Source organism: Fundulus heteroclitus, chromosome 19, assembly GCF_011125445.2.
Source record: "Fundulus heteroclitus isolate FHET01 chromosome 19, MU-UCD_Fhet_4.1, whole genome shotgun sequence".
Taxonomy (NCBI): Eukaryota; Metazoa; Chordata; class Actinopteri; order Cyprinodontiformes; family Fundulidae; genus Fundulus; species Fundulus heteroclitus.
In genome coordinates this window covers 9,368,915-9,395,135 of record NC_046379.1, presented here as the reverse complement: position 1 = coordinate 9,395,135, position 26,221 = coordinate 9,368,915, and the positions used below count along the sequence as shown (strand labels likewise).

The window sequence follows — 26,221 nt, the reverse complement described above, 5'->3', positions numbered from 1 at the left end:
TCTCTATCTCACACACACACACACAAACACACACACACACATACACATTTCCATTATCCAGTTGCACCAGACTACAAGAGCTGGGTTACCTAAGTGCACGATAAAGCGTGTTCAAAGAGTTTAATTGTTCAAATTTTACTCTCTTGTTAGATGTTGTTTCTGAAGCACATGCCAACCAATAGGATATCCTTTTCTTGTAGCTCTATTTTGTTTATATATTTCGACTTTTCACATTTAGCAAATAGGGTGTGTGTCTGTGTTGCCTTGTGATGGATCAGCTCACATGTATCGATCACTGGAGATACGCAGTCACCAGCTCCAGTGCAACTCTGCAAGAGGATGAAATGAACTGATGGATGTCATGATTCAAGTGCAGAAGAGCGGACCATTCTGCGTCTATGGTTCAATGTGAGTGGTGGTTCTTTAAAATTACAGTTTTCAGGGGCCAGCTTTGGTCTAATATTAGGGGTTTCCTACGCATTTAGCTTTATCTCCTGCCAATGTTTGACTTTATCAACTGAGCAGAAACTTTGGATTTAATTTGTACAATTTCTGGTTGATTCATCCATCCATCATCTGTACCCACTTGTCCTTGCAGGGATGAGGGGGGGAATGGTGCCTATGTCAAGCGGCCATTGATCAAGAGGCAGGGTACACCACGGTCAAGTCTCCAGTCCATCACAGATTTATGGATTTTCAGCAGAAAAAAAAAACTTAAACATAAACCATTTTTAGTTGACTGCAGTAAAGGAAGAAGCTTTTCAAAATATCATTGGAGGAAAATAAATCCATGGACTGAGGACTACAGTTTAATTAACTATACTGTCTATGTGCATTTACACTAATCCCCGTTGCAGGTAGGTATAGAGTTGAAAAATAAGTGTTAAACACGGCAACATTTTTCTCATTAGATATATTTATAATTAACGTTTGTGAATAAAATTCGCACAAGATATTGATAACAAACTATCCAATCCACGCATGTGGAGAAATAACTGAAAAATAAATCAATAAATTAAATTGTGTAATAATGTGGAATGACAGGATGAATAAGTATTGAAAACGCTCACTGAAATATTTTAAATACTCAGCAGAAAAGTAAGTTTTTGTAAGATTAATGAAAATATGTGTTCTGTGAAATCACTCGTCCCATGCAATGCTCAGATGAGATTCTGTCCGCAAATTTTAAGGTGCTGAGGGCAACTTCTACGAGCTCTAATTCTCAGTTCTTTCAAAACATTTTCAATTCAGGTCACGTGACTGACAACCATTTCAGCAACTCTGTCCTCCAGCAGAGAGTTTCCATTGCTGTACGCTTGAGTTCTTTCTTTCTGAAAGAAGCAAACCCTGTAATATCACTAAATTCTTACCAGAAATCTCTCAGTGAATTTCTCTTTCTTATCCTTTTATCGTTTATACAAAGTATGCCAGTATGTTTTGCCAAAAACAGCCCTACACCCTCATACTATTTCTGTTCTAAACATGGTGTGTGCAAAAAAATCCAAGTTGGTACAGATGGTCTCCTACGATAAGACTATATTCTTTTAATCTTTCACTGCCTTGTCCAAATGTTGTGCATCGAACGTTCAACAAGCTTCAACATACTTTTAATTCAGCAGTGGAGTGTTGCGCAGTAAAATCTTCTGAGTTTCCTTTTGTTGCGGTTGAATTCACACTCCCGATGGTGCTCCCTGTACCATTCATACATTCAGAAATACATCAGTGACCAACGCAGTCAGCGTGTTCAGCAATAATAAGGCTGCAAAAGTCTGAAGCCAGCTTTTGTCTATTATGGAAGGATTCCTGTCTGATACCTTGGTAATGAGAAACCTTTTTATAGGCCATCGGTTAGGACTAAACCAGCTCGTATTAATTTGTACTGTGGAGGGATTGCTTTCTGAGTACTGACAGATTTAATAAACTTTCTTGTCTTTCTTTGCTCCTTTTTTGTCCAGTACTATTCTCTTTGCCATTGTACTTCGATACGTGTACTAATTAGTTTTCATTTTTTTGTATATGTGGATGACTTATTGACATGTTTCATCGTTTCTGTTTTATAAAACAATAAAAGTCTCTAAAGCAGGGGCATGATCTCCTCTGCTGACCTTATCACATTTTCAGGTCAAATAAATGTTGTATCTTTGTAAGATCCAGTGTGTTCTGTAGTTTTTACCCTTTTTTAAAAAGTGACTGCTGCGATTTATCCCTACCCCACCCAATTCCCTGCAGGCAACACACACCTCACCCCTGAGAGGCAAGACAAGAAAACCACTTGATGAATCATGAATACTCACAGTTGTGCGACCATTTCTAAAAATTTATTATGGGGATTACACACAAAATCGCACAATGTAACATTTTTCACATGTGTCGTGAATGCCTCCAAGAATCCAATTCAAATCCTAGGTTACCAAATAAGCCTGAACAAATCCCCCTCGCATTGAGTTCTTCCTGCTTTGAAGACGGGGGAAGGTCCGGTCTGCGGGGCAGGTTTTACCACGCCGTGCAGACTCCTCAGAGCGCACAGGAAGAGGGGCTACTAATGGCGAGGGGATGCAGGGTAAACCTGCAACAGTGCTAGCAACAATGTTTTTTTTTTTGGGGTTTTTTTCGCATTGAAGTTTAATTACAAAAACAGTCACAGTCAATTAATTTGGCTTCACTCACAGGCAATTACAGAATACACAGTTTGAGAGTTTTAAAGCTGAGCATTGAAGGGGCATCTTCATGCAAACCTTCCTCCACCTCCAGACAGTTCTCATAATGTTAACAGCGAGTCTCCCCCCTGCTCGTTTGTCTCCGTCAGCCCGTCTTGACCTTGACTTCTAGTGGAGGATCGGACTGTGTTCACCGCTTGCACTTGTTTGCTTGCGAGCTCCTGCGTAAACACAAACAATTAGGGCGGTAATTGAAGAGGCGTGTCATATTAACAGAAGGAACAAACTTGGTAAACACAAGCAGGCCCTTACATTTGAATACGTCTCACACATTTATGGAAAACACAACCATCATTCATCGTTTTCATATTAAAAGCGTAAGATACGAGCATCATGGGCAGTCGGGGATGCTTGTCTTTATTTCTTTATATGAAAAGGAAATTAAATGATTGAATCTTGGATGCCTGCACTCGGCTGTGTCAGTGAACTCTCCTCAAACAGGCTCTGAAAAGGGGGCTTGCCCCATTAATCCTTGGGGAGGGGTCTGGATGTGCGCTGATGACCTCTGGGGTCAGTTACATGTTACATTACACAAAGGTTTAGCTTCTTTGTGATAAGAGAACACAGCAGGAAGACCTCTTTATTTTGACTCTTTTTTTTTCTCCCTTCATTTAAAGCAGCAACAGTTCATTTCAAAGCATGCAGGCTGATTTAAAATATAATTTCAGACCAGCTCCTCTTCTTCAGGAAAAATATAAACTCTTTGGTGCCGTGAGATAATTTCTAGATATTAATACAGGTTTTTGGAGACAATCAACACTTTTTATTTATTACTATTAAACTATCTAAGCCATGACAACATGTCATTGCACTGCTGCTCCTACAATTATTCTTTGATTACTGCACTCTGTGAATATTGTACATAAATGGCATTCCTATTATTGTTCATTTTCATTTCCCCTAAAGTTACATTTTATTTAACGATTTGTTAGTTTTTTTGTAAATCGTGTTGTCGGCTCTTTCACATGTGCATGCTACAGGGACAAATTAACTTTATTAATTGGGATTGATAAAGTCTCTGTCTAATTAGTGGTCTAAAATTGCAAATTTAAATCCCTGCAGATTTTTTATTATTACTATTTCAGGATCAGAAGACAAATATTTGCAAGATTTGTCTGAATTTTATGAATGCCTTATTTATTTATTTGTTTATTTATTTATTATTTTTTAAGATGGAATAAATTTCACCAACACATTCCTCCCATGCAGTCATGTGAAAGGCCGTCAGGGCAGGGGGGAAAGGCTCAAGAGAGATGAAAGCCACATTAAGAATATATGGGTAATGTGTCGGCTTGATATTTCTTAATGCACCAAAATAAATGTCCCATGTTTCAAGGTGTAGATTTATTTTTCTTATTTGATTTAAAAGCCACACATCTAATTATTCCATAAAGTGCTGATTACGTCTACTGACGCATAGAGCAAAGAGAGAGAGAAGGGGGCTGTCTGCCTGCAATTACCCAATCTTAAAATGCGATTTTTTTTTTTTTTTTTTTCCCCTTTCAAGACTATCAAACAGGGGGTCAAACAGGCAAGCCTGCGCGGTGCGTTTGTAAGGATGCGTGGCCGCGCATTAACAGGCGGAAATCACAGGTTGGAGCAGGCCCGGTGGAGAAATCCTCGCCCTCAGGTTGAGTGCAGCGCAGGCGGAGATAAAAGCCGCTCGTCGTCAATTAGCCAGGAGTCAGTGGGAGCGCAGCCCGCCGGAGGCGCTCCGCCGCTTCTGCCTTTAAACGTCCTTTTAAGATCCCGAGTCCCCGCGGAGGGGCCTCGCTTTGCACTTTAATAATTTATTTAGCGATTTTAAACGGTAAGATGCGGCAGATAACAGCATCAGACATCATCATTCTCCACGCTGCAGTTTGAAAACGTCTCGCATTAGGATCCATTACCATGCAGCTGCTATAATGAAGCGGCCTGGAAGAAGACGCGCAGCACATACAATGTGTTTATATATATATATATATATATATATATATATATATATATATATATATATATATATATATATATATATATATATATATATATATATATATATATATATATATATATAGCCTATACCAGTTTTGTAACGTTATGTGTTTACAATATGACTTAAAAGAGGCAATTATGTGCGTTCTGATTTAAACTTTACACATGTGTGGAAAGTTACAAAAAGTTATTATGAACAAGGAAAGCATGTCAAATAAGTGGGCTGAAATGTACAATATTATTTACTGTACGGTATTTTTATAGTAGAGTGGTTTTATTTACAGTAGAGTGGTTTTATTTCCACGCAACGCACGCTGCTGCCGATCAAAGTTGGAATTGTTGTACTTCAGAGATATTCCTTTTTTTGTGATGGTTTAATTTCCAGTGTGAAACGTTTTGAAAAGATAAATGGATATGCACTTCATCGGGAGTAAATTGCATTGTCACAATCAATATATGAAAGGGGGACAATTATCCAACTTGGGTAACAGCGTGTTTATATTCGAGCATGAATAAAACAAAATAAGCACAATTAACTTCACTTGCATTATTTAGGGTTCATTTTTTTCTAGTTATTGCACAATTGTATGTATTTTCCCTTTTTAATTTTTAGCTATCGTTTTTAATCTCTGCATCAAGTCTCAATGTCCAAAAATTAAATTTAAGATTAAAGATGCAACATTTTCCTGCAGAATTTCGAAAATGACAAAAAGAAAAGCACAAAAAACATAAAGACTAATAATACCTGCATGTGTTGCAGCTCTTTTTTTTTTTCGCCAGCAAAACTTTCCTCCTCCTCCTCTCGGATCCGAGACAAATCCAACTTCTGGATCCACGCGTGGACCTCATGCCGATCGAAAGCAGTCCGAAGGGACGTGGCCGACTCTAGGAAGTTTGTTCTGGCTGAAAAGCATTCCTCCCAGCTGTCACGACACCTTTGACTCTGGTCCTTTCCACGGGAGCCACGCAGAAACAGAGGGAAAGAGAAAGCGAGAGGGAGAGAGGGAGGCAAATGATAAACGAGGGAGAGAGGGGGGGGGGAAAGCCACCCTCTGCCTGTGTTTATAAATCTAAATCAATATTCAAATCTGTTTGAAGGGAGCGGGTGAGTCCGTCCAGGCGCTGCAGAGAGAGAGAGAGAGAGAGAGAGAGAGAGAGTGAGTGTGTGTGTGTGTGTGTGTGTGTGTGTGTGTGTGTGTGTGTGTGTGTGTGTGTGTGTGTGTGTGTGTGTGTGTGTGTGTGTGTGTGTGTGTGTGTGTGTGTGTGTGTGTAGGTGTTGGAAAAAAAAGCCTCTTAAGATGATACATTTACCAAGCCGTGACAAAAACCTTCAGCATATTATTTTGAGACGGGCACACAGGTTCAAAAATGCAAGTGACGCCAAGGAGGATTTTACGTTGTCCCTCAGAGGCTGTTGGTGCTCCAACGTCACATCTGTTCCACACAGTCAGCACGATTAGCCACAATTATTATTTATTATTATGATCATTAGTATCAAAGAGGCCTACCTTAGTAAATGAGGGAACATCAAATGATTCATCGTAGCTTTATTTTTTTCTTCTTCCTCTCCCCTCCTTCGTCTTCTTCCATCATTTGTCCTCATCTCCAGCCGGATGTCCTCCCCAGGTGATGCCTCTACCATCTCCCTTTGCTCCTTGGTGTTTCTCTCCCTGGTGCACTTCTGCGGAGGCCTGCGAGATCCTCACGGCAACAGACTGACTAGCTCGGCGGACCGGAGGACGATTTAAAGGAAATAAGTCGCTCTAAATCCCCCCCCTTTTTTTTTTCCTGCGCCGCAATGGAATGTGAGACCCCCACCCCCTTCCCCTTCGTAGATTATTCCCTCTTTTATTTAAAATTACTTCTTTGATGAGGTAAAGACACCTTCCCAGCCTTCTGTTAGATCAGATTTTTTTTAAACAGCAATGAGACTCTGCGTCTGATCGATGCCTCTGCAAATAAATGTCACTTTTTCTGCTCTTGTTGGAAACTCTTCGTTGTCAGTCTTTACGGGGCCTTTTTCTTTCTCCCTGTTTCTCTTGATGACACGAAGTAAAGTGCAATAAAAGGATAAATAAACATAAATAAAGTCCGGCGTCATCCTCCACCGGCATACTGTTTGTTTCCCATCAGCGCAGCCTCTCTGCGGTGGGATGGGGAGGCTGTCAGTCGCTCTCTCGCTGCCATTGGTTGAGGACCGTGCGTCAAAAAAAAAGTAGCTGGAGACATTTGTTCCTCTGTGAAAAAAAAAAAAAAAAAAAAGTGGCGGGGGGAAGGGGGGGTGCTTCCCACCAGTGTGAGAGACGGAGACAGAGAAGGACCTCAGCTCAGTTCTGCAGGCTCCCCATTGGCTGGCGGTTTGTACAAAATCTAACTCAAACCACTTCAGTCTGAACAAATCCTAAAGGCGCGCACACAGCCTCCTCCGCAGCTCCGCCGCCGTCCGCGTCAGTTCAGAGCTCGATGCTGCGCTCACCGCTCAACTTTTATCTCTGCCGTTGCTGTTCAGTTGAACGAGGCTGCTCCTGCTTGGCTTTTGGAGGTTTTCTCAATCGGACTCGTTGATTTCCGCACAGCTTTGGTTATCCCCCCCAAAGAGAGAGGAAGCGAGAAAAGAGAAGCAAATTCTACACCTAAATGCCAGGGTAAGTAAATTATTATTATTATTATTATTATTATTATTATTATTATTATTATTATTATTATTATTATTATTATTATTATTATTATTATTATTATTATTATTATTATTAAAGATTTTTTTGTTTTTTTTTACCAAATGAATATATCTTTCTTGATTATAACGGCTCTAGCGGAGGCCAGTAAAATGGCTGCAGTGATTCAAACTTTTTACTATTTTCTCTTTATTTCATTGCAACAGCATTTTAGGTCGGTATAGAAAATGTGCATCTTCGATCAAAAACAATTGAAACTATACAATGAAAGCACCTTCAGATAAAAAAAACAGAAACTGTGGGGTTGAAGCTAATCTAAAGCCTTTGAAATAGAAATTAGTTCTTTATCCACTGTGTTATTCCCGGAGGATATTTCTATTTTGTTTCTTTATTTTATTTCATTTGGTAATTTTTATTGCATTTATCAACTTTGTTTATTTGAATTATCCAGTCTAAGCAAAGACTGGGGAAAGCACACACACAACAAACACAAAAAGCAAAATTCTCGTAAAAAAAAAAGGAAGAAAAATCATCATATCAAACAAAGCAACTATGAAAGATTCTTCTATCGAGAAAAAAAACTAAACAAAACATTACTTTAGAGGATAAGAGGAGGGGGGAAATCTTCCGGGGCCTATTGCGCCTCCTGTGACTGCAGAAATAAATAATTCAGCAGACAATAAACCAGCGTGTCACATTTAATATCTTCCACCTGCTTCTTGAGGCTTTACCTCTACCAAACCCACAGGTATGACAAATCTTTTTATTTTGAGTTCATTTGTTTTATGGTTATATAGAAGAAAAAATCTGAAATTATATTAATTTTAAGATCAAACTGTGTGTCATTTTACGAGCCTGCAGCAGCTGAAGCTGGTTGCCACTTGGATTACCACCCCAATTCATCAGCAGTGCTACATTTCCCATAATTAATCGTTGGATGAGGGGGTAATTATTATTATTGAGCGGGTGTAGGAGAGCAACCGGTTGACGGGTTGGTGTGTGTTTAAGTGTGACAGATTGGGATGAGGGGGTTAAAACCGTTGGATGGAGAGGGAGAAGATGCAACTAATCAAGAGGCACAGTGGGGATCGCGGGTGGCGGAGGGTCACTGGAGCTGAAGTGTTTACCAGACAACATCACGATGTTCACTGAGGAGGCATATGTCCGTCAGTCAATCATTGAGATTCCTCTTTTTACTTAGCGCTCGTAGCAAGCCTGATTTATTCTTCTATTCTAAATGTGGATTCGTACTCAAATACTCCATAATGTATTTACATAAAATAAAAACAAAGATATATTTGGTTCGGTTCAGACAATTGAACGTCCAATTTCTCACTTCACTGTCTAAACAAGCGTTAGTGACTTTAATTAAATTTCCAAGTGACTTGTTGCAGCTCTGACGCCCGTGCTTTGTTTGCCCTCGTCGAATGGGGGAGGAGGAGGGGGGGGGGGTCGTATAGTGGTAAGGGCGACTGGAGATGCGCTGGAGGCTTTATGGGAAGCGACGTGCGTCTTTGGAGAGAGCGCACATCCCGACACCAGGGTGTAAGATGAGCTGATACAGGTTCAAATGAACTAACCATCTCCTTGTTATTTTTGGAACAGGTACCCGGTGTAACACGGAGCCCACGGAGATCAGAGAGGACACGAGGGGCGCCTTTGGAGCGACATCAGTTTTCAAAATTTTCTCCAACTTCAGCCCTCAGACAAACATTAGCATGATGTCGTATCTAAAGCAACCACCTTACACAGTCAATGGCCTGAGCCTAACAACCTCCGGGATGGACCTTCTGCATCCATCAGTGGGTTATCCAGGTGGGTCTCGGTTTGTCTGTGACGTTGGCTTGAAATACCCCCCCCCCCCCCCCCCCCCCCCTCAGAAAAAAAGAAGAAAAAAACGAATATTGTATTCTGATGATGATGATGATGATAATAATAATAATGCACTCATCATTTATTTTATTATTTTATTGATTCACAAATTGCCGGATTCTAAAATGTATATTTATTGCAGAGCTATATTTGATTATTTTATATTTAAAAAATACAAAATTCTACATTTAGTTTAAACAATCGTCTTGTTTGATTGATTGAAAGGAAACACTTAAGTTAAAACTGAGACTGGAGGCTTGTGCGTAATTGCACACACAAAAACAAAACTTGCTGTCATATTATCCCATTCACACCCCAGCATTTTATTTGAATGTTATTCGCTTTATTTACCAGCATAAGCAACATTAAACAAATTTACATTGCTGTTCTGCCTGCAGCCACGCCACGAAAACAGAGGCGAGAAAGGACTACTTTTACGCGCGCACAGCTCGACGTTCTGGAGGCGTTGTTCGCCAAAACTAGGTACCCGGACATATTCATGCGCGAAGAGGTGGCGCTGAAAATCAACTTACCTGAATCCAGAGTACAGGTGAGTCAACAGACGAATCTCAGATGAAAAAACGATATTGCTATATTTTAAGAATTGTTGTCACCATTTACAAGTTACTCTGCAACATTTAACGCGGCACAAATGTAATGCGTTCATCCCTTCTGCTAGTCACCTAATATGGATAATAAAATAATAATTTGCATTAATTTTATCTCTTATGTTAGTGATATGAGACAGAAACGTGTACTGGTGAAAAACTAAATTGTAAAAACACAATATGAATTAATTAATAGTTAAAAATGTGAAAATCACATTTATTTCCTATTATCGTTATTATAATAAAAACAAAAGTATCTTTAGGCCACATCAAGATTTTGTACTTTTTTGTACTGTTTTGTTTCCTCTTTTTATTACTATTATTTTCAAAAATATGTTTTATTCGTAATTAATTAGCTTATTTTTGTTATATCTTTGTAGAAAACATAATTACACTTTTGATGAAGTTTATGTTACATTAGAAAAAGACTATCTGTAAGCCTCATCAACTTTTGTTATTCGTCTGTATTTGGGGAAATTTCCGTTTCATATTTCATCTTCTTTTTTGTTATTATTCAATATTAATATATTTGAATTATTTTATAGTAGTTATTTCACTTTTCTTGATTCGTTAATAGGCATATGTCAAATCAACAGGAAACAAAGCAACATTTTGTTCTTTGAAAATTAATTTAATAAAAAACTATACATTTTCACCTTCAGGAAAATGGCTGCAATGTAACTCAGACCAAATTAAATCAAAGCATAAACCTTTTTTTTTTTTTTCTTTCTTTTTTGGCAACAGCTATTTTTGTGGCTGAACTGTATTTGGACAAATCACCATTTTATTTTCCCCTTATAATTATGATTTATGTCTCAACGCTTCTTTTAAAGGTTTGGTTCAAGAACCGGCGCGCCAAGTGTCGCCAGCAGCAGCAGCAGCAACAGAACGGCGGGCAGAACAAGGTGCGACCCCCTAAAAAGAAAAGTTCTCCAACCAGGGAGGTGAGCTCGGAAAGCGGAGCCAGCGGCCAGTTCACTCCCCCAACGAGCACCACCACAGTCCCCGCCATCTCCACCAGCACCGCCCCGGTGTCCATTTGGAGCCCCGCGTCCATCTCTCCTCTCTCGGACCCCCTGTCTACCTCCTCATCCTGCATGCAGCGGTCCTACCCCATGACCTACACTCAGGCATCGGGCTACAGCCAGGGCTACGCCGGGTCGACGTCCTACTTTGGGGGCATGGACTGCAGCTCTTACCTCACTCCGATGCACCACCAGCTGTCGGGGCCCGGCTCGACTCTCAGCCCGATGAGCACGAACGCGGTCACAAGCCATCTGAACCAGTCCCCGGCGTCCCTCTCCGCCCAGGGCTACGGGACGTCCGGCCTGGGCTTCAACTCCACGGCAGACTGCCTGGATTATAAGGACCAAGCGGCGTCGTGGAAGCTGAACTTCAATGCCGATTGCTTGGATTATAAGGATCAAACATCCTCGTGGAAATTCCAGGTCCTGTGAACAGAGCAGCGACGATCACATGAGACGCAGTCCAGCCATCCTTCAATAAGACTCAACACTAGACTGGTTGAGCCGCGCTGCGCTCTCTCCTCTTTTTTTTTTTATCCCGGTGGTCTTCGGTACTCCTAAAGGAGAGGTTTAATTTATTTTAGCACTGGCATAGATTTCCCTCCCCGTTCATTCACACCCTGTAGCCCCTCATCCACCTCTATCATTGCGTGCCTCTGTGCGTAAAAAAAAAACACCTGTTGAGGACAACCGCAGCCACGGAACGAACACTTCAGTGAGTCCCGCTGAAGTGCAGACCTCTTTAAAAAAAATATGAACCTGCTGGCAGAGAGACATGAGGATACTGTGTGGACATGGATGCACTACTTTATTTAAGAAAAAAAAGTGTTTATAAGGAATCAATATGTAGTTTCTAAGAGACAATCAGTGTGCGTCTTAAATAAATGGTACATAGGTGTTTTTTTTATCTGTGATATAGCCTTCGAAACTGTGATCTGTTGTATTGTATGCAATTTGTGAGCCCCCCTCTCGCATCAGACTCTCTGCTGTGATTTTAATAAATTTCTAACTTTTTTCGGGGGTAGGGACAAAAATGGAGCTTAAAAAAAAGTAAAATTCAAAGAGAGACAGAGACGAGACTTTTTTTTTTCTGGAGGCGCATTATCGAGGGTTGGGGCCATACTGGAAAAGACTGTCGGCTGTTTGCTCCCCCCACCCCCCACGCCACCCGCCACCCCACCCCTTTTACTGATCTGATTGTGGATCCTTCACTCGGTCCCCCAAAGAGAGTGTGACCTCATCGCTGAAAAGACATGAATAAAGATCCTGTGGGCTTACTCTTCTACCAAAAACACAAGTGTGTGCGTGAATGTGTGTGTCTCAGTTCGCAAAACAGCTGTGGATGCTTTTCTATTCACTATTCATTCTGGCAAAATATTTGATACATTTCCTGAGAAGAAAAAAAAAAAGAACTAGGTCACAGATTTGTTGGTTTAAACGCGCAGTTTCGCTTTAATTGGGCCCGTAATTGCCATCCAAGTGAGTAATAATTACACTCGTCAGTTTCGACCGCGCTCTGTTTTCTCATGCATATTTTATAACCTCTTGATCCAACACATCTAAAATAATTACAGCATGGGACCAACAGGCGGTGCTTTTAAATCTGATTTGTGGTTTAAATTGCTCACTCACTCCACTGTTAAGATGTAAAAAAATCCTTTCTCACTTTAACCAACAAAAGCCAATGTATTAGATTTTGTTTATATATATATATATATAGTATATAGATATATATATATAGATATATATATATATATAGAGCTATATATATATATATTTATATATATATATTTATCTATATATATATATATATATATATATATATATATATATATATATATATATATATATATATATATATATATATATATATATATATATATATATATATATATTGATTAAACTAGGGGCCTTAATTGACATCAAGTCCAGACACAAATTTACAATTTTATTTCCCATAAAAATAAACTCCACAGAACTGAAGAAGACTTTTGAAAAGATAAAAATAACAAATGCTGCTTTCCTTCTGAATTTCTAATCTAAACAGCCTTCACATCTTCTTCAGGATCTCTTTGTAAATTGTATGTAATTATTTAGAGTAAAAAAAAAAAAAAAAAAAACATTTTAGTTCCGTTACAGCTTCCTACTTTGATGATTTTTCGTTGTACATTTTTTTATATAACTGCCTTCAATGTGCAGTCCCCATCTGCACAATCAGCACTGCTGCAATGGTCTTTCCTTATGCGTTTATACTTTTCTACCCATGTAATCTATTTAGAGCAAATCTCTACAATGACCCATTGTGCTATACATTAACTTTATGTTAAAATCTAATATGGAGATTTTACTAGGGCACAGAAGATATTTTATGGAGTAGCCTGTTAATTCAAATAATTAAGTAGCCTAGGTTTCTGTGGAACTCAGTGTTCTTATTCAGAGTGTATTTTTAAATATACCATGACTAAATAATAAGCATTATAGGCTGGTGTAAACAATGGTAAACATATGCAAAACCTTTTCTGGATAAAAATTTAAGAGAAGAAGGGAATAAACCTATAAGTAACCAGCGTATTTATTTATCTATTTATTGATTTATTCATTAATTTATTGCATTTAAATACGCTCCTGCTTTTTGTTTTGTCAGAGCTCCGATACTTACTCCCCCGGCCTTGATCATCCCATCATGCACTTTCTCACATGCAGTAGCATTATAGCAAAGTTGGGTCATTAAACATTATTTCTAAAACTGTTTTGTTTTATTTATTTAAGTTATGGTTCTTGAAAGAGTCTAAATTAACCTTCCAAATGACGCCAGGATCAACAAGGCAAAAATTAAAAGAGGGACCGCATTTCAAAATTGTGGACGCTGCATTTTGCAAGAGCTAAAAAGTCATGTGCTGGCACAAAAACTTTTCAAATGTATCCTAAATTTCAAAATTACCTATTACATATCAACATACCTAATAAAAAGGTTATTTTTTTGCCACAGCTTTTATGTTAAGCGTGCTAACCCAAGATTATTATTGGTAATCTGGCCATCTGGCCACAAAACTTTCTGACCCCCAACCCCCAATTAAGAGCAATTAAGACTCGACTTTGAGTGGTCTCCCTTTAAAACATTTCATGTAAAAAAAAAAAAAAAAAAAAAAAAAAAAGTTCCACAATTTCATCCAGACACACAAAACCACCTGGAGAACAATTTTGTCACATGAGGGAGAAACACTTAGAAATCCCAACTGAATTTGTTCTTTTCTTTGTTGCTCTTGAGTCCGTTTTACACACTGCAGACTCTAAAGGCTGAGGAATCTGTAATGAGTCTGCGCAACACAGCAGTGCACTGACTGTCAGAAGTCCAGCATTCAATTAGCATCCTTGACTTTGCCAATAATCTCTCTTTCATTGGAGTCTCCGCTAATTAAAAGTGTTTCTTGAAATAATCTACTTTAAAAAGACGACACACTCTGATTCCACTCCTGCGCGGTCAGAAAGAAAGTGTGTGTGCAAAAACAAAAAGCCTATTTATGCAACAGCTGGTGTGACCTATATCAAAGGTAAAGTAGATTTCTTTTAGGTGTTGCTCTTCTTCTTTCTTTTAGGTCTAGAGTAGTTTTTTCTTTTTTGATTCACAACAATCAATCATATCATTGCAACAACCCAAGTCTGTGTTTGAGAGTGCACAAATATGTGGAGCTATGGTCATAAACAATGAAACAAGTGAGTTTAAAAACAATAGCTAAGGCTGAAAGAGGTCTGCATATTCATGAGATTATGTCTGTTAAACACTGGTGTTTAAAAAAAAACACTCCAGAAAGAAGGAAAATGTTAATTAATGGCCTGTAGGGTTACTTTTAAATGTCATCCTACAGAGGAAAAAAATTAACTAAAAACAGAAACACAATTCAACTCACAAATAAAGTGTGATTGACTTCACCTGGACTTAGAATTTTTTTCTCCACCATTTTTGAACGCCCAACATCCGCAAATTCCAACTGCTAAATATGATTTAAAATAATGAAAACAGCAACCTAACAACAAACATAAATATTTAAAGAGGCAGTGCCCCAGGGACAGCTAAAGCAGCAAGCAGAATTTGCAGCTGCCTAAGACACGATACAAGATAGGCTGACATATGCATGATTTGGTATAACTTTAATAGGTTAAAAAGTCTCAATTTAGTAGATTACTTTGAAATTATATTGTTGCGTAATAGCCCATGCCAATAGGTTCCAAGCAACAAAGTGCAGTAGGAATTTAAATAGTTTCTTTGCATACTGGTTAAACAAAAGGTGATGTAAGGAAGATATAAAAGTGGTCAGTGGTGCTGTGGCGGCTGGTGGACTAAAATGGAACTGGGCCCCTAAATTAAGCTCCACTTAGATCTCCATAAAGCATTACATCAGCTGTGCAAAGTCCATCCTCACGACATTAAATTAATACTTTGAGGGGTCAACACTCACTGATTAATCCAGTTTAAGATAAAAAAAATCACCATGCTGGTTATTCCAAGGTCTCCTGTGTTAGGAGCCTACAAGTCAATATGACGGAGGATCCAGCTTTCAGACACGCTCCCTTTTTACAATGAGTTTTAGCAAAGAAGGACCAAGCAACTGCTGCTAAAAAATTCTGGATAAAACTTACATACACAAACTTAAATACACAAGTGGACACGCAAGCCAAAACAGCAGGGACGCATTGAGAAGAAACACAAGATGGAGCCAAATGTTGGTATGAGGATGATTCTTTGCAAAATATCATGTAGGTGCAAATATTTTATTCATCTGGAGTTTAATGAAACTCTTGTGTAACACAGAGAGATTTAGTAGATATACAATTTAATAGTTTTTATTATATACATTTATATATATATAATATGAAAGAATCTGGGATGATGTGTTGAAATGAGAGAAATTAATTAAAATGCTGTCAATTAAAAAAAAAATCTTGCTCAATTAGATCACAATTAACACATCATTCTAACAACTGCTCCACTAGCCTACTTTAATGTGCCTTAAGAAATAAACAGTGGGATAAAATATAAATAAAATAAACAGCATAATGATATTTACTGTGCCGATAACTCATAGGAAATGATATAAATAAATAACGTTCTAATCCTGCAGTATCCCCTTGAATGTGCTTATCCAGGCTTAGTCAAAACATTTTTTTAATTATTTAAGTTTGTGACATCATCAATGAATTTGATAATCTTGTCAAAGATTACATTAAAAGGGTTTTGTGCAGCCTACATAATAACAGATTTAGATGTTTAAAAAAAAATGAAGTCTAAAGAGATTTGAAGTAAGCGCTGTAAAAAGCATGTTATTTTAATTTCTCAGACTGCTCACACAAATCCACGGATTTACACAGATCCAGAACTGATAATGATACCAGCAGCTTGACTAGCTGGAGGTCCCACGAAGCGAAGGGGCCACACAGTCGCAGAAGTAACAAGATGTCCTGAAAGGGAAACGAAGAACAACTCTGTGATGTAGAGGTGGTTATCCTTTTATAACATGTAGCTATTTATGGGGAAACGCATGCATTTTAGGGAGCCAGGATCCAGAACACATTACTCCACTTAAAAAAAAAAGACAGTATCACCAATATGCCCAGACATTTGGCTTATGATGTTCATAAGCCCCACAGGACACAGAGGGCTTATCAGTTCATTAGCCACTTGATGGCCTATTTCAAGTTATAGCTGGAGGGAGGAGGGAGATGGATGAGGATATGACCATCCATTACTGAGGCACATTTTTGCTAAGCTATTCAGAACTGGAGAGGCAAAAAAAACTCCAACCAATAAGAAGATTAGTGGACCTCAACATATGTTAAAAAATGTAATGGGTGGAGCTAAAACCACCCATCAGTAAAAGCTCACACGTACACCCATTTGACAAAAATATTGTTGTCCAAGAAGTCATGTAATTAAAATATAGAATAAAACTTTGAATTTTAGATTGGCTTCGTGTTAAAACTATCCACCAGAAGATAACACAATGAACAATGTCATTTAAATGCAATTTTAAGCACATAGGTTCAAATATTTTGCTGCAAAGTGTACAGCTTGTATGTAAAATACGTTGGCAATGGATAACGCAGCGGTGACTAAAGCCCTGCAACACAGAAAAAAACACTAAAGTGTTGAAACATTTAATGTGTAATCACCGCTAAGTGATGACAAACTCACTAATGCTTGTAAAGACCAACATGTCACGCAGTCTTTTTTTTTTTTTAATGGACCACGTTAAGCTCCAGACTGTTGTGCTCGATTTATGAACTTGTTTATGTTTTAAATGACCTGTGAGGCCACAGATTGGCAGCAGGTGGTCAGTTTGCAGAAACATTTTCATTCTGATGCTTTTTCGAGGCCTTCTTCGGTAGATAACGACGTCTCCTGGAGGTCAGGTGAGTTCATCCAACCAAATCGGGCTAAAATCTCTGGAACCTCTTGGCAGAAGTGAGAATTTTGTTTATCAGCCATGACGTCAGGAACATCCCCAAATAAAGGAGATATTTAAGCTCTTAATTTAATAATTTTAAGTATTAATAACTAATAACAGTACAGTATTTTGTTCTGATATTGTAAATTTGCTCTTTGCTGCTGGTACACCTGAATTTCCCCGCAACGGGATAAAAGTAAGACATCTTTCTAAACGATTTTATCCTCTGCAATAAAATGGCAGTAAAAAACTAAGAAGAAACCAAAATGTTAATGGACTCAAACACGCTTTTGATCAGTCTCATTAAATTTAATTCACTTTTTTTAACATGGCACTGATTCACTGCAAGTGTCTGAAGGCATTTTACAAATGCAACAGATCTAATTCACATTGAATTTGATATGTGTTTCTGCATTTCATCATATAGACGGAATTCAAAGTTTAGTTTGACACAGTGCTTTTGCATGTTGGTCAGAAAGCTTAGTTGTGATCTCAACTTACCTGAGCATCTTCTTCCACATGTTTGTGGTGTCGTCTAAATGGCTTGTGGCATGCCTGAGGCCTGTCTTCTTGCCACTATTTCAAAAAAGTACAGTTTTGTGGAGTATTTCACCAGATTCTCCTACCTGAGCTGTGGTTCTCTGCATCTCCTCTAGAGTGACCAGTGGCCTCTTGGCTGATTTTGTGATGGATGGTCTTCGTGCTTGATCAGTCCGTTTAGATAGTTGGCCATGTCTTTCATTTGATGGGCTGAACATTGCTTGTTGAGATGTTCAAAGTTTGGGATGTTGTTTTATATTCTAACCCTTTTATTTAAATATTTATTCCTGACCTGTCCCCTGGGTTCCTTGGCCATCATAACGATGTTTTTGTTTTCATGAATGTTAACCAACAAACCTCTGAGGCCTTCACAGAGCAGCTGTACTTATCCCTAGATATAATTACACACTTACTTTATTTACTAAGCAGGTGACTTCTGAAGTCTGCACTGGATTTTATTTCCATTTATCAGAATAAAGGAGGCTGAGTACAATCAGTAGAAACTTTGAAAAACAATTTTTTCATGTATAATTTTTTTTATCCCACTACACAATAATGTTTATGCTGGTGTTTGGTCTATAGCATACAATAGCAAGACATTTTCTTTTTACTTTTTTTTGGGAGTAGCATGACAAAATGTAGAAATTTTCAAGAGTTATGAATACTATATCCAGGCACTGTAGGTACAACAAAAATTAGTCAAGATTCCAGATCTTTGATGTGAAAAAAAAATTAAAGGGTAAGTTAAGTTCTTCACTGTGCCTAGGTTTCATGATGTTTCTAACTCTAAACATTACGAGTTTTAAAAGAGGAACTTTAGTGCCAGCTGTAGTGTGCAATCCCAACAGTCACCATCCTGCATGTTTTAGATGCTCCTGTTGGAACAGGTACTTATCGCCATCCAGAACCGGATGTATGTAGTAAACATTGAATCACACAACTAGACTGAATTACTCTGATTTATATTGTACATTTTTGGAAATGGGTTTGATCCATTTGTCTTTGGTGTAAGGTAGTTCTGTGTTATCTCAGCAAGATTTAATTAGTTGTTTGACCACCGCACAATCTCTTGCAAAATTGCAGGAATGAGTTTTAGCATTTAAAACACCTATTTTTTTTTATCTTGGAAGGAATTTCAAATGTTCATAAATTCTTGCCCAATTTTTTTTGCACCAGTGGTACTTATTTAAAGTAATTACACAGGAAACAGGCAGAACGAGAAGAAGGAAACGCATGCAGCAAAGGTCCAGAGGTCAGGAATCGAACCCAGGATGGTTATGGGTAAAAATGGGACGCTCATTCTGTGCAGGAGCTCAGATGCTGCAGATGTCCACCTGTTTTCTATAAACTTTATGCAGAAAAAGAACAATAATAATTTGAAATAACACCTCTCTGTAAGACTCTGTGCATGCATGGATATCACCCTGCTCACCCACTCTGAACTGCTTCTTCTCACATGTCACTCAAACACCTACTTTTGCTCACATGTTAAGAATGTCCTGACTAACATGAAATCTTCTAAGAACAGTCATGTTCTCATACAGCCAATTTGACAGTTTGAATATCCTCCACTGATGAGTTTTACCTCTTTTAATCCTCCCTACCCCCCCTACTCTCCACCTGTTAGTCTGGGTCTGCATGCGTGTCTCCCTCTCTCCTGGGAGCATATGGCTGACCCAGGGAGTCGTTGAGTGTAGGGACAGATGCAGCCTCCTCTCTCCCGTCCACCCCCTCCCTCATCCACCCGCCACGACCAGCCCTTCCCTCCAATCCACCTGTTTGGGTCACAGACCAGGGGGATTGAGTGGATGTGCGCGTGCCACACCAGCGGCTTGGCCAACGCTTTGTTATCCAACCCAAGACAAAAGGGTACTCAGGGAGGCCTGCTGCCTGCCCGAGGGGAAACACAATGCCATGAGGCTGGCAGGCCTCCGGACCCATTGCCGTCCATCACGTGCCCGCTTTATGCGAGTAAGCGTCAGGGGGCATCTGTTGTGTATATATGTGTGTATGTGTGTGTGTGTGGTATTGTGCCAGAGGAGAGGGCAGGACACAAAGGGTATGGGTTGTGTATGAGGTGGAGGGTGGTTACTTAAGAACAATTGCCTCTTCTGTAATTAAATGAGGTCCACACTTTAATTTCATTGTAGTCTTTGTCAATATAACAGGTCAATCTCTGCTGCTAATGAGATTCATATGAAGCTACTTATGCAGCTATTTTATTTATGTATCCTCTTAACTGATCTGCTGACATCTGAGAAATAAACTGCATATGTCTGAGTGAGGTAGTCTTGCAGGAAACATGCATGCACTGAGCATAAACTATAATAGAAATCCCCTAATAATAATAATATCAACCTTCAACAAACTTCTTGTCGCTTAAAAAAGCAAGGAACCAAATTTTCCTCTGTGAGTATAATTGTAAACCCTATACTTTAAATTATATGTAAAAGTTAAAGTACAGCAAAATGTAAAATAAATAAATAGAAAATCCCAGAAAATGTTGTGCTTTGTTTCTTTAGCTCTAGAGGACTGCAGATTACAATAAATTATAAGCATAAACCGTGCCTTAAGTATTTATACTCCTTGATCTTTTCGTTTTTTGTTTTTAACGTGTCCTCTCTGGCAGTGTAGCATTAAAAATTGCTTTCTTAATGAGAGCCCAACATATTTTACTTTCACAAGTGGAGCATTACTGCTTTTGCAATAGTGCTATCCTTGAATTATACATGCATAAAAATTATTCTGGGGTTATTTCATGTTCAACGGGAATGTAGAAGAGAAAAAAGAAGAGGAAAAGATGAGACAAAATGCTAAAAGGGAGAAAAGGTGACTAAAATAGAGGAGAGGAAGAGGAGAGAATAAGATAACATCCTTGGAGTCTGCTTATACACCTGCAAAGAGAGATATAACAAGAACAGCAAAACAAACTGATAAAGTATTACAGGTACAAACAACCAACGCCTTGATTACTTGCACAGTATTATTTAATACAAGATGTATAAAGTGACAGCTGAAGCTAATAATAGGGGTTTTCTGTATAAAAGTAAATCTGTAAGCAGCTGAATCCAAGCACCTGTGAGTGTTTGTGAGAGCGCACTTGTGTATGTAAGGTTTATTCATAAGAAAAATGCTCAATAGTGGTCGTGAGGAGCCAAAGGATCCACAGAGCAAAGGTGTCCAAGAGGGACCAACACGGGGATAAGAGCCTCCCCCATCCCAAAGAAGAGCAGAGAGGAGCCCCCGGAAATCCCACAACAGCCACAGTGCTGAAGCCCCAGGAGCTGCAGCGACAAGCCCTTGGTCTCCAACGGCAGCCAGCGACGTTGGAGCGGATCTAGCCATGTGCCCAGAGACCCGAGGCCCAGGGGTACCCTGCCCCCCAGCGATGGAGCCACCGGGCCCAGGCCCTGCGCAGCAGCCACCAGGAATGAGTAAGCACACACCCGAGCACCCAGCCCCAGACACTGAGGACCACCATTGCACCAGCAGATCCAGGCACCAGCCAATGGAGAGGACCAAGACGGGGATGATGGCCTCCACACTTAGTGAAGACCTGAGATGTCCCAGGAGGTAGTCCAAACCCAACCTGACAAAAAGACAAGCAGAATACCAGGTACACAGTCACATTCACATGTCGCCACCCTAGTGTCCCAACATGCATACACTCTTACCCACAAAAAAAAAAAAAAGATTGAGTACACACACTCGCACTCATCACACACATCCTATCCTCTCAGGTCCAGGTACCGGCACCCCAGTGGGGTATCCAGCCCTCAGACCTCTGAGGTGAACCGCATCATTAGGATGTAGGAACCACCTTCAAACCAAACTGTCCCCACAACCCGACCTAGCCAGTCCACACTCCGGCCCTAAGCCCCCCACCCTGATCCCAGCCCAGACGACTCACAAGCTGATCCACCCGGAGATAGGGCCAACATGAACCAAACGGGCCAGCCAACCAGAGCCCACCCCATGAACCCGGAGGCACTGCCTCCCCCACACCCTACCCTCCATACTTAAGATCTACCCCCATATTTTGGGAGAGAGTAGAAGTGCCAGCAACAGCCAACCCCGTGGACCCTACGTTCACCCCCAGCCCAGACCCCGACCTCCTCCCGGCCCCAAACTCTGGATGGCAATTGGAGAACAGGGGTGTAAGAAAGACCCTGAGCCTGCCTCCGCCTGCTCAAATGGCGTGTTGTTGCATGTTGTTCTCAAGTGCATTTAAACCTGGGAGGGCCAAAAGGGGGGCGCCCGGCACATATGAAATACTCAGATCCCTCAATGTCTAAATGTGAATAGGGGCATAGGAAGCTAACAGGGGTGAGGTCTACACAATCAGCCCCCAACCACAGGCCTTACACCTCGCCCAATTAATACCTTACATATGTGTGTTGTGAGAATGTTATAAATTAAAGTGTCTAAGTTGTACAATTTAATTGGGGCCAAGTACGTCACAAGACAGCGGGACTGGGAAATCCTCCCCGCTCCCCAGTGACATCCCCACTCCTCAAGGTCCTACATGTGTGGTAGCGTGAAGGAGTAGGCAAAGGGAGGCATCCGGGGATCAGGAGGAATGACTGGGAAGTAACATACCCTCCCAGGAAGCCAGTTCCCCCGCTGGCTCCAATAGGCACCCCCATTTTGAAAACCTACCCTAGAGAGGCAGCATTAGCCGCACCACCAAAGACTGCGGGGTCAGAGGCTAGAAACAAGCAACAAGACCCGACAGACAACAGCAAACTGAAAGCAACACCCGGAATGGCCCAGGGGAAAGAAAACACAAACAAACAAAAAAATTACTCTTGTCAGCCAGCTCGCCCAAGCTATGCAGACCCCTGCCATCCGGATAGAACTAGCACCCAGAGCCGCCATGAACCAGGACCAAGACAGGAGCCTTCTGAGCAACACCCCACTATCCCCCTCCCCCCCACACAGAGGAAAGAAAAAATAATATTAAACCCAACACTAACATTAAAACAACTCCCACACCACATAAGACGATAGAGACCCAGGCTGGGTCCACCCCCCAAGAAGTAGCTACCGGAGGCCTCCCCAAGGCCCCCAAACCTCGTGCTGTAATATTATTGATCTGAATAATTAATTTAAACTGTTACTGTACAGCTGTTCTGTGATCAATCATTTAATTTGAGAACATAGAAAGGTTTAGGGAAGGGTTGGATTATAAAACAACAACTCAAGCTTTGAATATCTCATGATGCGCTGTAGAATCTGTCATCTGTCAATTAAAAAAGTATAACACCACAGCAAAGCTACCAAGACACGGTCCTCTACCTTAACAGAATGGCAGCACAAGAAAAGCACTGATCAGGAATGCAGCCCATAGGTCCATGGTAACTTTGGAGAAGCTGCAGAGATCTGTTGTTCAGATAATCTGTCAACTGGATACCCATGAGTTGTACACGCTGAATATTTGGTCTTTATGCAACTGTGGCAACCCCTGAACAAACCTTCCAGTATAGTGAAGTATGGTGGTGGTAATTTCATGTCGTGGAGATGCTTTTCATTGTCAATATCAGTGATACTGATAGTTCATGGGTGGAAGGATGAAAAAACATTTACAGGCTGCAAGAGTCTTGAGACGGAGAGAAGAGGTTCAACTTCTATTCCTGAACATAAAACCAGAGTTGCAATGAAATCTTTTCAAATTTCAAACCATGTCAACGTGTGATAGAGGCCCACTCAAAGTCCACACCTGCATACATTTGAGAATATGGGGCAAGATTTACATCATATTGCACAAAAGGTGCAAAGCTTGTAGAAAGTTCAAGGGTTATGTATGCCTTACATGTCATTATATAGACCTGTGTCAAGGTAAATTATTTTATTCTTATTTCCAAGCAAATCCTACATAGAAGTCTGCACACTTTTTTTTACATAAGTCAGGTCCAAATCAAAAATAATCAGCTTCTTTTTCTCACCAGTGATTATGAAAATCAGCATCCAGATTTCGAATAAATGTACCAACAAACAAGACCAGACAAAAAGAGTCACAGTTTTATTTCAAAAATATTTCACCTACTTCAAAAGTGGATGTGAGAGCACCTGCTCAATATGCAGTATGTAATTTTAAATAAATATGGAGAAACCTTTCCCTGTTACTTGGATTAATACAATCAATTAAACATCAACTTCACAAACAAGTGGCTCATTGCTATCAACAGGCCAGGAGCTCTGGTTTGACTGCGGTGCAGTGATTTAATGAACTCAGGTGGAAAAAAAACACACTTACACAGCAGGGACACTGGGTTCAGGTCAGGAAGGTCAAGTCAAGCCTGTGCGGGTCCTCAGGATCATGACCTGCAGGTCAACAGAGAAAAATAAAGTAACACAACACATGATTCACTCTGTGAAGGGACAAAGATGGTGTCTGATGACCTTTTCCAACCTTGTCATCTTCACCCTCAGCTGAAAATAATGAAATGCCTGTAACTGTCAGTTTTTAATGGACCCAATCCTGTTAACAGAAAAACAACAAAGATAAAAAAAAATGTTCTTTCTTGCTCACAATGTAGTGAAATAAGAGGAAATATACAGCTACCTCTTGAAAATTGGAATTTATTTCTCAGGGAGCTTTATTTCGTATAAATAAAAGTCAAACAACAAAATGCAGTTGTTTGAAGTTAGGAAAGCTGTTTAATAAAGTTAAAGGTTTTATCTGTCAGGGAAAAAAAATACTAAATCATATGCATACAGTAAATCTGGAAATTAAGCAAAAGCTAGTATGTCAGAGCGTGAAGAGCTAATGGTTCAAGAGTTTTTAAAACAGCCTTTTCCTAAAATAACTTGCATGACCTCATCCTCACAGAGAAGAGGAGGTTTCACCCTCTCTTCTTCACGGCTTTGCTTTTGTAATTAAGACTTGAGTTTTGGTTCAGGCGAAGCTGTCTCTCTTATTCCGGCATATAAATGCGCTTTGATCTAAACATCCTCGTCCTGCTGGAAGGTAACCCTCCCCCTCAAGTCTCGAGTCGTTTGAAGCCTCTAACGGGTTTTCTTCCAGGATTGCTCAACTTCCTCTTGATTCTGAACAGGCTCCCTGTCCCTACTAAAGAAAATTATTGTCACAGCAACATCCTGCCACCATGATGCTTCACGGTGAGGATGGTGAGTTCAGGGTAACGTCTGGGTTTTACATGTAGGCCAACAAGTTGAACGTTGGTCTCATCTGCCCACACCATCCTTCTTTGATGTGGCCCCCATATTGGTTGAGCCAAACTAGAAATGGAAATTAGAATGCCAAATTTGTGGGATGTATGAATATAGATATTTTTTTTTCCTATATTGTAAATGTGCCTTTACTGTACAGTCTCTTATTTCTACTTTGTACTATTTTTTCCTGCGTGTGAATCCGCATGCTTTTACTTGCGTGTCACTTTTGCTACATCTCAATTTCCTCACTGACAGACAGTAGAGGTTATTTCTATTTTATGATTGTTGTCCAGTTTACATATACTTCCACCTGAGCTATGAATCACTGCAGCTCCTCCAAAGTTACCATGGCCCTCTTGGTCAGTTAGGGCAGATGGACTTGGTGGGTTTACAGTTGTTCTGTATAGTTTTTACATTTTTGTGTGTCCTGTCTGGCAGTGTAGCGTTAAGAATTGCTGTCTTAATGCCAAAGAGAGCCCAAAAGATTTACATTTGCAAGTGGAGCGTTGCTATTTTGCCATAGTGCTCCACTTGATATTATGCACAAAAACTTTATTTTTGGGATTATTTCAAGTTCAAAGGACACATAAACGGAAAGGGAAAAGAGAAAGAAAGGAAGAGAACAACATGAGGGAAAAGGTGACTAAAACAGAACAGGTGAAAAAAAGAGAACAAGATAACACCGGAGTCTGCTTCTACACCTGCAGAAAGAAATATAAAAAGAACATCAAAACCAACCAAAAAAGTATCACAGGTAGAAAAACTAACGCCTTTGATAACATCACTGAAATTCACGCAGTGTTACTTAATACGATATGTATTTAGTGACAGCCAAAGCTAACTATAGGGTTTATTTGTACAGAAATGTATCTGGATCCAAGCACCTGTAGGTGCTTGCAAGAGAGTACTTGCATATGTAAGGTTTGTCCATTAGAAAAATGCTCAAGTGGTTGTGAGGAGCCAAAGAAACCTCTCAAAACCATAATACCGGCCATGTTCTGTGGTCTCCATGATGCTGTTTGCTCACTAATGTTCTCTACTAAACATCTGAGGCTTCAAGATAAACGCTGCGTATAAACTAAGGCAAATTTGCACACAGGTGTTCTTTAGATTTTTACTAACAATGAGATTTCCTAGGGCAGCTGGCCGCACAGGACTTTATTTAGAAGTATCAGAGTGAAGGGGATGAAT

At 39.9% G+C, this 26,221-nt stretch overlaps 1 protein-coding gene and 2 long non-coding RNA genes across 5 annotated transcripts; 1 reads left to right on the top strand and 2 right to left on the bottom strand.

The window, feature by feature from the left end:
- Positions 1 to 2,301: 2,301 nt before the first annotated feature.
- LOC118566947 lies at positions 2,302 to 6,500 on the bottom strand. Of its 2 annotated transcripts, XR_004933382.1 has the most exons (3): positions 6,200 to 6,500; positions 5,437 to 5,640; positions 2,302 to 2,878 (listed from the first exon to the last, which is right to left on the bottom strand). It is a non-coding gene; the product is annotated as an uncharacterized LOC118566947 (long non-coding RNA). The 2 variants fall into 2 exon arrangements; XR_004933381.1 differs by lacking the exon at positions 6,200 to 6,500 and having other exon boundaries at positions 5,437 to 5,838.
- A 445-nt stretch (positions 6,501 to 6,945) lies between these two features.
- Positions 6,946 to 11,921, top strand: otx2b (orthodenticle homeobox 2b). The gene is made up of 4 exons (XM_012852387.3): positions 6,946 to 7,336; positions 8,972 to 9,181; positions 9,637 to 9,788; positions 10,680 to 11,921. The coding sequence occupies exons 2-4, from the start codon at positions 9,085 to 9,087 to the stop codon at positions 11,301 to 11,303; spliced, it is 873 nt and encodes a 290-aa protein (XP_012707841.1). The 5' UTR covers positions 6,946 to 7,336; positions 8,972 to 9,084; the 3' UTR covers positions 11,304 to 11,921.
- Positions 11,922 to 16,767: 4,846 nt separating this feature from the next.
- LOC110366815 lies at positions 16,768 to 25,295 on the bottom strand. 2 transcript variants are annotated; one of them, XR_004933404.1, is made up of 3 exons: positions 24,257 to 25,295; positions 24,111 to 24,178; positions 16,768 to 17,321 (listed from the first exon to the last, which is right to left on the bottom strand). It is a non-coding gene; the product is annotated as an uncharacterized LOC110366815 (long non-coding RNA). The 2 variants fall into 2 exon arrangements; XR_002426998.2 differs by having other exon boundaries at positions 24,267 to 25,295.
- Between the last annotated feature and the right edge of the window lie 926 nt (positions 25,296 to 26,221).